Source organism: Sesamum indicum, linkage group LG1 (assembly GCF_000512975.1).
Source record: "Sesamum indicum cultivar Zhongzhi No. 13 linkage group LG1, S_indicum_v1.0, whole genome shotgun sequence".
NCBI lineage: Eukaryota > Viridiplantae > Streptophyta > Magnoliopsida > Lamiales > Pedaliaceae > Sesamum > Sesamum indicum.
Window position 1 is genome coordinate 10,038,553 of NC_026145.1, and position 14,375 is coordinate 10,052,927.

Genomic DNA, 14,375 nt, shown 5'->3' on the forward strand with positions numbered 1-14,375 from the left:
TAATCTTTTTTCATTGCTATCAAACTATTTTTTTGTAGTGTACATGATAATAAAAACAAAATTTTTGTTACTAAGTTGTAGAAAACCATATTATATGTACTTTATATATTTATAAATAAAAAAACTACCACTTAATTTTTGTATTAATTATTATTATTGTTTTTTAATTACAACAAATGCCAACTATTTCTCAATTTTTATTTTATTTTTATAATTTTATCAGCAAGTACAAGCTATTGCAAACACCCCTTCACCTTCTCTCTTAAATTCATAAATGAGAAAGTTGAAAAAGTGAAGAATTTGCAGCCTACCCCAACTACGTTATATTTAATACTGTAGAAACATCAATCCAAGTTCCAACTCTGCAGATCATTGTCTCATAGATGAGAGTGTTTAAGCCTCTAGCACTGCAGGCAGCATGCAGCTAGCTAGTTGTATGTACAGCTACTCCAAATCAACTGCTTGGTTTGGTGCTTTGCCAATGAGCAATATCCACACACGCCCTTCATTAACCATCTCAGCTGCCCACCAATCTCCCATCATAAATGTTCTCACCCCTTTATATTTCCCCCAGCCCCCCAATTCTCTTCCAATTGAAACAAACAAACAACCATCATGGCTCCACAAATGCCGGATTTCTCACAATCAGTAAAACTCAAGTACGTCAAACTAGGATACCAATACCTCGTAAACCACTTCCTCATCTTCTTGCTTATCCCTATCATGCTCGCTCTCTCAATCCAAGCCCTTAACACCAGCCCCGAAGAAATCCTCCAACTATGGAACTCAATGCATTTGACCTTAGTTCACATCATATGTTCCTTATTCCTCGTCATCTATTCCTTAACTTTCTTCTTCATGTCAAGGCCTCGAACCGTATACCTAGTCGACTACGCCTTGTTCAAGCCTCCACGCAGCCTCCGGGTCTCCTTTGCTGGTTTCATGGAACACGCGAAGCTGGCATTATTCACCGAGCCTAAAAGTGTGCATTTCCAAATGAAAATCCTCGAACGCTCAGGCCTCGGGGAAGAAACCTGTTTGCCGCCTGCCATTCATTATATCCCTCCATCACCAAACATGGCGCATGCAAGAGAAGAAGCTGAGTTTGTCATCTTTTCTTGCATGGATTCTCTTTTCCAGAAAACAGGCCTCAAGCCTAAAGACGTTGATATACTGATCTTGAATTGCAGTCTTTTTTCTCCGACTCCATCTTTAACTGCCATGGTCATTAATAAGTACAAAATGAGAAGCAACATAAAGAGTTTCAATCTTTCCGGAATGGGTTGCAGCGCGGGTTTGATATCCATTGATTTAGCGAAAGATCTTCTCCAATACCACCCCAATTCAAATGCTGTGGTTATAAGCACTGAGATTCTCACCCCCAACATCTATCTGGGGAAAGAAAGAGCCATGCTCCTTCCCAACTGCTTGTTCAGAATGGGCGGCGCAGCCATTCTCTTGTCCAACCGGCGGGCAGATCGCCGCCGTGCAAAGTACCGACTGGCTCATGTGGTCAGAACCCATAAAGGAGCTGATGATAAATCATACAGATGCATATCACAAGAAGAAGATCCCGAAGGTCATGTTGGGATAAAGTTGAATATTGACCTCATGGCTATAGCTGGAGAGGCTTTGAAGTCTAACATAACTACAATAGGCCCTCTTGTTCTTCCTGCATCAGAGCAAATTCTCTTTGCTCTTTCACTTATTGGAAGAAAAATCTTCAACTCTAAGCTGAAGCCATATATTCCGGACTTCAAGCAGGCCTTTGAGCACTTCTGCATCCATGCGGGAGGCCGGGCTGTGATCGACGAGCTGCAGAAGAGCCTCCAGCTGACGGAGGAGCAAGTGGAGGCGTCGAGAATGACGTTACACAGGTTTGGAAATACTTCTTCATCTTCATTATGGTATGAATTGAGTTACATTGAGTCCAAGGGGAGAATGAAGAAAGGTGATAGAGTGTGGCAGATAGCGTTCGGCAGTGGATTTAAGTGTAACAGCGCCGTGTGGAAGTGCAACCGGACGATCAAGACGCCGGTTGAAGGGCCCTGGGCTGATTGCATTGACAAGTATCCAGTTTACATCCCTGAAGTCGTCAAGCTTTAGTGTAATTTTCTATTTGCTTGAAGGAATAAAATGCTCAAACATTGTGTTGAGGATTTCTATGTAAGGACCTTGTGTTTCAACCAAAAGGTTTAAGGATCTTTGTACTGAGCTAGCCAGTTTATCCACTGAAATAGAATTGCACTTTCTATTATATCTTTATAATTTTATGAATGAATTTGTCCATAATTTAGTTGCAACTGAGATTTCCCAAGTCTTCGATTATATTTCTTAACACGAGTAGTAGTAAACCTTACAACATACAACTAAATTCAGAACTAGTTAGTATATATAGATTATAACTTTCACGCAGAGGGTTAAGTGTCCTCGATTTCGATAAACTTATGATATCATAATCAAGTGATTACAGATGTTATAAGAAATGGTTGAAATGTGCTGAAGTTTATTCAACATTAAGTTTTAAGTTGTCGGATAAATTAAGGTTGTGAAACTACTTATAAGATAATGTTAACTAATATGATCAAAATGAATGGAGTTGCCCAGGAAGTTCTGACATTTTAATTTTTAATTTTATGAACTCATTACTTCTCTTCACCAACCTAGGTACACAAAGTTGCCCAAGAAATTAAATTTAAGGATAAGAATTAAGGGTTGATAGGGCGGGGCAAGCTTGGTAAGTGTAGAGGAACTGTACGGAACCACTAGGCAGCGCTGTATGTTTCTCATCTCAGTTTGATGAGCATTATATGTACATGACTGCTACTGGTTTGGTCAAAAATAAATTAATAAATTCAGCTAAGTGACTTGATTTTCTTTATCACTCATATGTGATCTCTCAACCATACATGTGTCTTTTAGGGAACGCCCGATAATTTGAAACTCAATATTTTATTGTAGAGATATTGAGTTCAAAATTAATTAATAATGTGTGTGAGTGGACACGTATCTGAATTTTAAAAAAAAACATACACCTCACAGAAAAAAAAGAACCATACACCTGACAACAATTTAATACTATTGTTTTGCAGAAAGAGCAAAATTTATTAAAGGCAAAGAGTCAGAAGAAAGAAAAAGTGCAGCAACAACAATTTAATACTCTTTACATCTATATATATATATATATATACATATTGGTACTTGAATCTTTAGATATATATATATATATATTCTAGTGTTATTACCTTAATAAAGAATTTTACTGTCACTGCACAAACTTATATATCTGATCAGCACAAGTTTTGAAATTTTGATCATATTCATCACTAGTGGTTATTTATTTTGAGTTGGATTTGAGTGGTAGCATAATTAGATGTGAATAAAATAATATTTGCATGTCATGTTCTTTCAACATTCAAACTTAAAGTAACCGTACGTGCGTATACGTACGTATTCAAATTACTTTTTCATGTGTGTGTATATACATATATAGGAATAATAGGAGGATGCCTCTTTCTGCAATTAATTTTTAAAATAATCAAGAGGCCAGCAGCAGGTGCATGTGTCTGTGTTTGGTGTCATATATATGAGGAGATTTTTATTTTATTTTGAAATTTTAACAAATTTCTTTAATTTGATCATATAAGCTAGCTACAATTTTTCATATTAAAATTTTATAAGTTTCTTCAGAGAATTGTTTATTTCAAGAGATAATTAAGACAAAACAATTAAAATTAAGTTTCGAGAAGATCTTATGGAATTAATGTCATGTGAACTACCTATATATATTCTCACTTTTCATATTTCTATTAGGGTTAATTAATTTTGCTATCTGAACTATCACCGATATTATATTTTAGCATTTAATTTTTTTTTATATCAACTTGTCATCTCAATTTTACAAAATTTTGTACTTTGCCGAACTTTTTGTCAAAAAATCACATGCAATGCATGTATGATATTTAATGATTATGTGATGTAATATTTTTCACATACGCCAGTATGTGATTTTTTTCGGCCAAAAAATCAACAAAAGAAAACCTTTATATATGACAAAATGCAAATTTCGTAAAGTTGAGATGTTAACTTGACACATAAAAAGTTTCGATGGCAAAGTGTAAAAACGAACATAGTTCGTATGGTAAAATGTAGTTTACCCTTCTTTTATCGATACTATTATAATAGAAAATCCATAGATCGTAACAATATTTAATTGTCCCATTTTACCCTTTCATTCATTTTGTTCGTTCAAACAAAATTGTCCATATTATTAATTTTAATTATTTTACAATTATAATTTTTTTATACCTCAACCCACTACTACATTTTTCTCTATATTTTTAACCCTCACAAACTTTCATAATTTTAATAAATCCTATTACCATTAATTTCTTCTCTCTCACATTCTCCATATTTATTTTTTCTTACAAGCTTTCATATTTTTAATAAACCTATAATTATAATTCTTTTCTTTCTTACTTTACCCACATTTTTCTTTTCTCACATACTTCTTTCTTTTTCATCACTTCATTACTTTTTGTATCTTTTTATAATTTTTTTTCTTTTCATCCCACACTATATTTTTTTATATATACGTGGAAATAGCGTGCAACAACAACAACAATAATAATAATAATAATTATCATTATTATTGTTATTATTATTATATGGGGGCGCGTAGATGCACACGTGTTTGTGCATATAGCTAAATCTAGGCAAGACAAGGTACGTTATTACTGTATCACTTGATTCTGAAACTTGCTATTGAAATTGAGTGATATGGTCACATCATCATCGTCCATGTATACTCTAGAATAGGATTCAAGTAGTTAGAATTGTATACACAGTTATTGTAATTCAGTATTATTCAATATATCGAAATGAATTGTTATAATTTATTTACTATTATTAATAAAAAAAAAAATAGTTCAAGCTCTTGACAGGTCAATAAACTCTAACCTAATTAAGTGTGAGGCTGAGATTTCAATTCTTTAAGACTGTGGGATTGAAGTTCCAAATAAAAGAAGTATTAATATTTGTGTATAATTGTTATGGTTGATGAATTGTTGATAATTAATTGATACTTTTTCTCAATTGCTAATTAACAATTATTGATTAATAATGGAATGCAGTTTGATACAATAATGTATCTATATATGTACCCTATTGTATCTGGAACTTGATGAATTATTTTTTGAAAGGACCACATGATAGTGTTGATAATTGAATAATTAAATATGAAAGGTACCAACTACCAACCCAACCACCTCCAAAGCTACTACGGGGGGCATACCCACAATGGAAACTTAAATATTTCATTGGATTCATTGACACGTGGTGTTGTCTTGATTCAAAAATTTTAATACCAATTTTTCTGTTGTAAGATCGACTTAAAAGATGAATAATTTCAGGATTGTGACATATTTGAAACATTTCGAAAAAGTGTCATCAGTTTTGTAAGTGAAGGAAAATATTTTATATATAAATTTATGTGTTGTTTGTACACGTGAAAGTGAGATATATATATATACACACAATAATTCTACTAAAGCAAAAAGAAAAGATTTGTACAATCTCATCATATATATAAATGTGCAATCCTCTTCATTTATATACAAATCTTCAATCTTCTTTATATGTTAAGATTCAAGAATCTTTTGTAATGTATGTCAAGATTTAGTATCATGTAATATCCCGGCAAGTTGGAGCGTAGATGTTAGCAATTCCCAACTTGGATAAATGACCATGAAATACGAATGTAGATAATGCTTTTGTAAGCATATCGCCAAGCTGAGACATTTTTCACAAATAAGAGATGACAATCTAACTCAATAAATGCTTTGCCCATTCATGGAAGACTGGATTGGCGGCGATATGGATTGCTGCTTCGTTATCACAATAGAAATCTGTAGGAGTAGGTACTGAAATTTGTAAGTCACGGAATAGGAATGAAAGCCATGTAATCTCACAACTAGTGTTGGCCATGGCTCTATTTTCTGCTTCAGCAGAAGAACGAGAGACAATAAATTGCTTCTTATAGCGCCAGGATATGAGTAAATTACTTAGGAAGATGCAATAACCAGATATGGATTATACGTGAATCTTGGCAAGAGGCCTAATTAGGAAGAATGAGCCGAAAAAAAATGCCTTGCCTGGGGCAACTTTAATGTAGCGCAACACCTTATAAACAGCTTGTAGGTGATATGAAGTAGGCGAGCTCATGAACTGACTTGATATTTGAACAACATAGCAAAGATCCGATTTGGTGACGATCAAGTAAAGCAACCGTCCTACTAGACGACGATAAGGGGAAGGATATGATAGTGGTTGCCCAGAATGTTTGCTCAGCTTCAAGTTTGTTCCACTGGTAGCTTTGATGGTTTAACTCCAAGAGATCCAGCATCTGCTAGAATATTGAGAACATATTTTCGTTGACATAGATAAATTCCTTATTCAGATCGGGCCACTTCAAGTCCAAGGATATACTAAAGAGATCCGTGACACTTTGATCAATCTTAGTCAAATAAGAACTAGCCACAATAATATCATCAACATATGATAACATTAATGTTGTAAAAAAATATGCATCACCATGAGTGAATAGGCTGTACTTTGACTTTGATTGAGTAAAGCCAAATTTAATTAGAGCGTTTGTGAACTTAAAATTCCATTGTTTTGAGGCTTGTTTCAAGCTATAAAGACTTTTGTGAAGTTTATAAACCTTGGCCAGGGAGCTTTTAGAATACCCTGGTGGTTTTTGCATGAAAACTTCCTCGTCCAAGTCACCATGAAGGAAAGCATTTTGAACATCAAATTGATGTAAATGCCAACCTTTGAAAGATGCAATGGCAAGTAAATATCGAATAATAACCAATTTAGCCATAGGGAAAAATGTATCGTGATAGTAAATCCCTTCTTGTTGTGTGTAGCCTTTGGCTACTACCCTGACCTTATACCTTGAAGAGATTTGAAAACAGAGTAAGAAAAATGGAATCTGTAAGTTCCATTAACAAAGACAAAGAGAAAGAAAGAATGACATCTCATAATACAACTACTGCTGCTCTGATATAGCTGCCACGAAGCAGTTAAATTGTACCAACTAACTCAACGTCTAACACCTAACTTAACCGCTAATAAGTTGTTGTTTCTAATCAATAAAAACACTACTCTTACAAATGAAAACGTGAGACTTAAACTATGACTAGTAAAAATGTACATAAATTAGCAACTCTCCACGAGTTTTCCCAACTGTTTGCTGTCTCAATGATCTCCAACTTCTGAAGACAAAACAATCTTAATCAGTTAAGCTTATTTTAGAAGTATTTTTTTCCTCAAACACTATCCAATATAGCTTTTAAATTGAAATGAATTTTTTGTCCTGTAATTTATGCGTTTTGATAAAAAAAAAAAAAAAAAAACTCCTTTATCGTTTGGAGGTTGCAAATTGATCTGTATCTTTTTGTGTTTTCATGATTTTAGTCCTCTGCGATATCGAAAACTGCAAAATCACTTCGAAAAATAATATGTGCTCCTCACGTGCCTCTTTTAAATTGGGGTTTTTCATGTGATCGGCCCATCTTTGCCTACATAGACGAAATAAAAAGATGGGCCAATCACATGAAAACCCGCAATTTAAAAGAGCCATTTGAGGAGCACATGTTGTTTTCCAGTGAGACTTTGTAATTTTCAGAGCTGGAGGACTAAAGTCGCTAAAACACAAAAAGATTTAGAATTAATTTGCAACCTTAAAAGGATAAAGGACTTTTTCAAAACGCATAACTTAGAGGATGAAAATTACATTTTAGCCTTAGCTTTTATCTGATTTTCACTTTCTTAATTTAATAATAACACCCATTTTTAGTTATGCTATAACTTCCACATTTTTATATAAAAAATACTTCTTTAAAAGCAGTATAATCGAAAAGTTCAATATGTAGTGAATACCAATAAAAAAAATTTGATTTAGGTTGAATCTAAATTTTGAAAAAAAATTGATATTTCGTACAATCTCGATACTCGACGCAATTATACCGTACAACACTGAATAATGAATTATTTTTAAAATAGTTTATATATTAATATTATATATATAAATATTAAATATCAGATTTATTTATAAAAAATAAAATTTTATTATTTTAATTAATATAACTATTAGGTACTAAGTATTAACTAAAATATAAAAAACGGTTAAGTATTCTAATAACTAATAAGTATTAGATTTAAAAAAATAAATTAATTAATAAAAAAAATCAAACCCAATAGAATTTTGTTCGTTGTTATTAATTCGAAAGGAAAAAAAATTGATATGTCATTTTGGTTTACCAAAATTTCAATTAAATGAAATTTGTGTTGGATTTGATTCAATTTTAATTTTACCATACGAATACTATAGTAAGAAAATCAAATACATCCAAAAGCGAATCAAAGTCCTGTCAAGCCCTAACTGCCAAGTGGACTTGGATTGGGCTTAAGTGATTATTAAAGATATCAAGTTTCATTTTCTGTATATTCCCCCCAAAAAGAAAAAGAAATAAAGAAAGTAATTCCCATTTTTCTATAATTTCTACCCAACAAAAATAAGAAAAGAAAAATCATAATCTCATCTCATTTTATAATTATTTCTTGTATTTTCTTTCTAAAATTTTAGTCCTAACTTTATACACAAAGCCAATAACAATTTTTATAAAATAATACTCATATGATAAAATTCTCAATTGATCTTTTTGTCACTAATTTTTTCTTTTTCTATAATGACTTTTACAAATTTAATATTTATTCAATAAATTAATTAATTAAGTTTTGAGAGAGCTAAATCAATTTTCTGAATTTGGTGTTGGATACACCTATCACCCGAATGCATCTTTATATTTCTTTTTCTTTTCTAACCTTAATTAAATTTTAGAAATTATTGCAATTATTTTCATAGAACTAAGATTATATTTAAATTGATGAATTTGCAATCATGAATTTTAAATTCTAATACAAATCATTTGGATTAATTTTAGATTCAAAAAAAATTTATATTTAGATTCAATTTTTTTTAAAATTTCACCTTTAAATTTGAACTATGTGTTGTAAATAATAATGAATTTTTTGAATTCTTCTAATATAAAGTTGTTTGAACAAAAATTCAAAATTTTTTTCTTAAAGTTTAAATGCATCAACCAAATATAGCTTAATAAAACGATAATTTCCAAGTTTGGAGCCCGTCATTAAAATGATGATATCCCGACGGATTGAGACTGATCCGCACAAATCTTTCTACTTTCCAGGTTGCAGTTTCAAACCCGCTTCAAAGAAAGAAAGAAAGGAAGGAAGGTGAATTTATCAGCAGATAATCATGCTCACTAATATCTGTAGTTTATTATTATCATTAAAGCAAAATCATGTGTGTTCCGAGCATGAAATTGCCATTTTCCTCGATGACCAAACTCACACCAAAATTGTCACTGCCCACAAGCTTTTTCACGTTATAAAGTATCTTTTCGTATGATCCGAATCTTTATATTTATCGTAAACACCGAAAATTAAAGACCTATATAAATGTTTCAGTTGCAAATTAAACTAAATTACCAAACAAAGACCAACAAAATACATAGAGGAATAAGGTCTTGCAGGGAACATGCCGGAATACTGTGTGACTGGGGGGAACGGATTCATCGCAGCTTACCTGATCAAGTCCCTGCTCGAAAAGGGTCATATTGTAAGGACGACAGTACGAAATCCAGGTGCGTATTCTGTCTAACTTTTACCCTGACTCTTGGAAATTAATTTGCTAATGGGTTGTATTATTAAATATTGTAATTTCTTTTGAGTCAGAAAATGCAGAGAAGGTAGGCTATCTCTGGGAGCTAAATGGAGCCAACGAAAGGCTGAGGATTATGAAAGCTGATTTGCTGATTGAAGGAAGTTTCGATGAGGCTGTGGACGGAGTGGATGGTGTATTCCATACAGCATCGCCAGTGCTTGTTGCCTATGATGATAACATCAAGGTAAGTGTATATTATGATAGCAATAGACTCAATTACTTGTGATTAATCAATGCAACCCACGCCTCTGAGTTTTTTGGTAATCTCATCCACTATGTCTGCTATTTCTTATTATAGAACTGAAATATTGCAGGAGAACTTGATTGATCCATGCATCAAAGGAACCTTAAATGTGCTCAACTCCTGCAAGAAAACAAGCACTGTGAAAAGGATTGTGTTAACTTCTTCTTGTTCTTCAATTAGATACCGATATGATGTTGAGAAAGAGTCCCCCCTCAATGAATCTCATTGGAGTGATCTGGAATATTGTAAAAACCACAATGTAATAAAGTACTAGCAATGTTATTTTGTTAGAAATATTGCAGGATCAGCATGATTATGTTAGTTTGCTAAACTTTGAGAGGATATGTTTTGCAGCTTTGGTATGCTTATGCAAAAACTATAGCAGAACAAGAGGCCTGGAAATTTGCTAAGGAAAGTGGGATTGATCTGGTGGTGGTGAACCCCTCATTCGTAGTCGGTCCTCTACTTGCACCTCAACCAACTAGTACACTGCTACTTATATTGGCCGTTGTTAAAGGTTAGATTGCAGTGTTGAAAATGAAATGAGATTTTTGAAGAATGAAACTTTGACAAGACCATGGTTTATTGTTCAAGTGCCTGACACTTATTTAGCTCATTTATATGTCCAACTCATTGCTATTCTGCTTTAGGATTAAGAGGAGGATATCCAAATACAACGGTAGGCTTTGTGCACATAGATGATGTTGTGAATGCACATATATTGGCAATGGAAGAGAGCAAAGCATCAGGCAGACTTGTATGTTCAGGCTCAGTGGCACACTGGTCAGAGATCATTGAAATGCTAAGGGCCAAATATCCATCTTACCCTTACGAAAACAAGTGAGTTGAACTGCTCATGTTGATTGATTCATGATAGAAACAAGTATCAGCATATTGAAATTATTAGGAAGATTCGGGATGGAGTTTGAAGGTTTTTCCCTTTCTTGCAGGTGTATCAGTCAGAAAGGAGATGACAATCCACATACCATGGACACTAGCAAGATTCTTAAGTTGGGGCTCCCTCCTCTGAAATCACTGGACCAAATGTTCGATGACTGCATTACAAGTTTCCAACAAAAGGGTTTTCTTGGAAGTTTATACAAAAATTTCTGAAATCGGTTAACTTGTTTGGTCCCAGCTGGTTCAGTCATAGTACTATTTATTCAAAATAACAAACCAAGATGAAATGTTAATGCATTTCAATGGATAATATTTTCTCGGTACTGTGTAAGATTATGAGAGAATTGTTCCATTAAAGAAAAATCTGCAAGTACATGACTGAAATTAAAGAACTAGTTATAGATTTACACCTCAAGGGGAAAAACATAGACAGATCCTTTCAACTGCAGGAGACGATTAACTATCTACCGGAACTCAAGGAATTAACTAAACCGCCCCAAACGTCATCCCTTTGCCCCCGCCCAGGACTGACTGGGACTTGGGTCTGCCCAAAATCTGTACACTTGATGAAGAGATCCTCAATCATGCCAATGTTGCTACATGGTACCATACTTACTTTGACATATAAACCCCAACTCTAAATAGCACTAACCCATCCGGGATCATGAACATATAGTACCATTTATTATTATATTTCCATTCAGTTCAAATCTCAACCAAAATAATTACATCATAAAAGAAGAGTTGAATGCTACTGAACAATCCTAAATGCATAATGTCGGGCCTAGATCCCAAACATTTATAAGAGTCTGATCGAGCTCATAAAGCTTACTCACACCAACATCCGGACCTGATCAGTATTTAGTTGGTTAAATCGGAAGAACAAGCTCATGAACCTCAACATATTCTCTGCATATACTCAAATTCTAGTATCAGGTTTCATCTAATATTAAAACTAACATCCGAGCAGAGCCCCGTCTTTGCTTGCACAGATGCTTAGATCATCCAGCTTACTAAATTCACCTATAAGGAACCCATTCCTGTCAACTATTTGCACACCGTTCAGGACTCCAAATTTCACTTCTTGATTTAATTGTGGAATGTTGTTTTCACCAAAACTTTCCTCTTTCACAGCATTGGCATGGTCCGTTTCAGACGACAAATCCGAGGATGAAGAGTCTTGGACAGATGATTCTCCAGAGACAAACCAATTAAATCGTTGTTTGGCACTCAGCTTCTCCTATCAATCTCACTCTTCTTAGAAAGATAGGCCTTGTAGGCCTCCTCAGGAGTGGAGAAACTGCCCAGCCATAGCCGTTTCTTCATAAGGGGATGCGTGATTCTAGCAGCATATTTCCCCGACTTTCTCCTGCTTACCCCAATGAATTCCCTTCTCTCACTCGCCCACTGGGATTTCTTGGACTCCATGACCCCTGCAGCTGCTTGTTTTGAAAACAAAACCAGAATTCACTGAACTTGTCTGTAACCTTCACCTGTTGAGAACCACTTTTCCCGTATAATTCTTCATCCCAGCCTCCCAGGATATCTAGCTATGCTAGTATACGTATACGACTATAAGAGTTCTTTTATACTAAACCCTAAACTCTGCAGTGAATGACAAAGTCTAATTTTCTATATTTACTTGGACTCGGAAAATATTTCCCGCAAAGTTTTGGGTCCTGGATTCACGATTACTTCTAGATGTCCTCTTGCCTACCTAATGTCGGCGTCAGGATTTCCATCAAAACTCAAGTTTATTCAAAATTTCCGTTGAACTAGTCTCGTATTAATTATATCAAACCAAGCTTAACCAAAATTAGCTTAGGGCTTGTATAATTAAATGAATCAAGTTATAATAAGGATTAATCAACACTAAAAAAAAAAAAAAACTGTAGATTGGGATGGATATATGCAAAATTGGAAATGGGATGCCGCATTTTAGGACAAGTTTTGGGACGGTAAACTATCGTCATTGTCAAAGATGTCCAAAAATATTTGGAATTAGCAAAATATAATCGTCCCGAATTGCAACAGACTAGAGACGGATAAGCCCGACCATCACAAATATTTCCGAATTGATGGATAATTGTTGAATTGAATTTGCAACGGGTTTGCAACGTATTTTGGAACGAGAACAAATTACAAAATATAATATGTTTGCATCAGCTTTCAGATGGAGGTCCATCTTAAAATTGTCCAAAATTTTGAGTCGGCATCCATCCTAAAAGCCAGATAGATGGGGTAAATTTGAGACGTCATTTGCATGGAGCCTCATCGGAAAGTTTGGGATGAAATTTTTCATATCCTCACCATGGCAAATTCAATTATAAGCAAAATTCTCTCATACAAAAGTCAAACTTAACCTCATTCATTATTTTGAAATCTTTCATTTTTGCACTTTCAAAACGGCCACCTAATCTTCTCAATGACTATATATTTATGCTAACACTTAACCTATTTTACAAAAGCTTAAACCCCATCCTCAAACTCACATCTAATACCCACATTCCCCCACTTATACATCTACCTCCTTAATTATCTTAACGTGATTATCACTATACAAACATATAAATTTTAAGCTATAAATTCATTCATTGTCACTACAATGTTTTACATTCAAATATAGAAATTAAAAACTATAATCAAACTATATTGAACAAAAAATAGTTCCAATTATTGCATGGTCAGCCAGCTCAAAATATTAACGGTACGTGAAAATAATGCTAATTAATATTATTAATGTACTAAAAATTCATAGAGAGGTTGAGAGCGTGTTTATGTGGTTTAATAATTTAGGATAGTGAAAACAACACAAACATATATATAGAGAGCTTTTTGGGCGGAATATAGCAACATATTTGAGATAGAAAATAAGCCGTTAAGAAATAGCCTTTAGATTTTAGGATGGAATTTGGGACAGGTTTGCAATGGAGATATAGCCATTATGGAAATATCGGTAAATTTTGCAATGGGTATATAAATTTGCAGCATAATATTAAGAGGGTATTTGGCTAAACTTTTTGAAAACATCTTATAAACTCCTACATCTTATAAAATATTTTAATGAGTTGGATCTTATTTTAAAAATAAACTCCTAAAGCATTTGGATAAAATAAGATATTAAAGCTTATAACATGTGAAAATATCTTATAAGATGTTGGAGTATTTGACATAATAAGGTCTTTTATTAGTAAAATAACCAAAAAAGGACGTATATAATACTATTAAAATCAAATAAATTGTTATTTCTTAACATATTTTATATTTAAATATTTTAAAATACTTTCACAAATAGTTCACACTAGTTTAACTCCAAATAAGAATTTAATATCTATTTTAAAAAATATAAAAAAAACAAACTATTATCTAAAATATTTGCTAGTAGAATATTAATATAGATATGTAATTGATATTCTTTTT

The 14,375-nt window shown here is 33.3% G+C and overlaps 3 protein-coding genes across 3 annotated transcripts; 2 read left to right on the forward strand and 1 right to left on the reverse strand.

Annotated features, from left to right (window-relative positions):
- Positions 377-2,257, forward strand: LOC105160999 (3-ketoacyl-CoA synthase 6-like). The gene has a single exon (XM_011078549.2). The coding sequence runs from the start codon at positions 616-618 to the stop codon at positions 2,104-2,106; it is 1,491 nt and encodes a 496-aa protein (XP_011076851.1). The 5' UTR covers positions 377-615; the 3' UTR covers positions 2,107-2,257.
- Positions 9,556-11,208, forward strand: LOC105161010 (tetraketide alpha-pyrone reductase 2). The gene is made up of 6 exons (XM_011078560.2): positions 9,556-9,731; positions 9,823-9,995; positions 10,126-10,314; positions 10,410-10,572; positions 10,706-10,895; positions 11,006-11,208. The coding sequence occupies exons 1-6, from the start codon at positions 9,626-9,628 to the stop codon at positions 11,166-11,168; spliced, it is 984 nt and encodes a 327-aa protein (XP_011076862.1). The 5' UTR covers positions 9,556-9,625; the 3' UTR covers positions 11,169-11,208.
- Positions 11,720-12,383, reverse strand: LOC105162118 (ethylene-responsive transcription factor 10-like). Its single transcript, XM_011080069.1, has 3 exons — positions 12,209-12,383; positions 11,916-12,149; positions 11,720-11,805 (listed from the first exon to the last, which is right to left on the reverse strand). Exons 1-3 carry the CDS (start codon positions 12,381-12,383, stop codon positions 11,720-11,722), a joined length of 495 nt encoding a protein of 164 aa, XP_011078371.1.

Bases quoted from the DNA above. Each gene is read 5' to 3' on its own strand.
- LOC105162118 (XM_011080069.1), bottom strand. From the start codon at position 12,383: ATGGAGTCCAAGAAATCCCAGTGGGCGAGTGAGAGAAGGGAATTCATT. The intron at 12,150-12,208 runs GTGAGATTGATA...TTGTCTCTGGAG, and splicing joins GGCCTATCTTTCTAAGAAGA to AATCATCTGTCCAAGACTCT. The intron at 11,806-11,915 runs GTTAGTTTTAAT...AATACTGATCAG, and splicing joins AGACGGGGCTCTGCTCGGAT to GTCCGGATGTTGGTGTGAGT.
- LOC105161010 (XM_011078560.2), top strand. From the start codon at position 9,626: ATGCCGGAATACTGTGTGACTGGGGGGAACGGATTCATCGCAGCTTAC. The intron at 9,732-9,822 runs GTGCGTATTCTG...CTTTTGAGTCAG, and splicing joins GACGACAGTACGAAATCCAG to AAAATGCAGAGAAGGTAGGC. The intron at 10,573-10,705 runs GTTAGATTGCAG...ATTCTGCTTTAG, and splicing joins TATATTGGCCGTTGTTAAAG to GATTAAGAGGAGGATATCCA.
- LOC105160999 (XM_011078549.2), top strand. From the start codon at position 616: ATGGCTCCACAAATGCCGGATTTCTCACAATCAGTAAAACTCAAGTAC.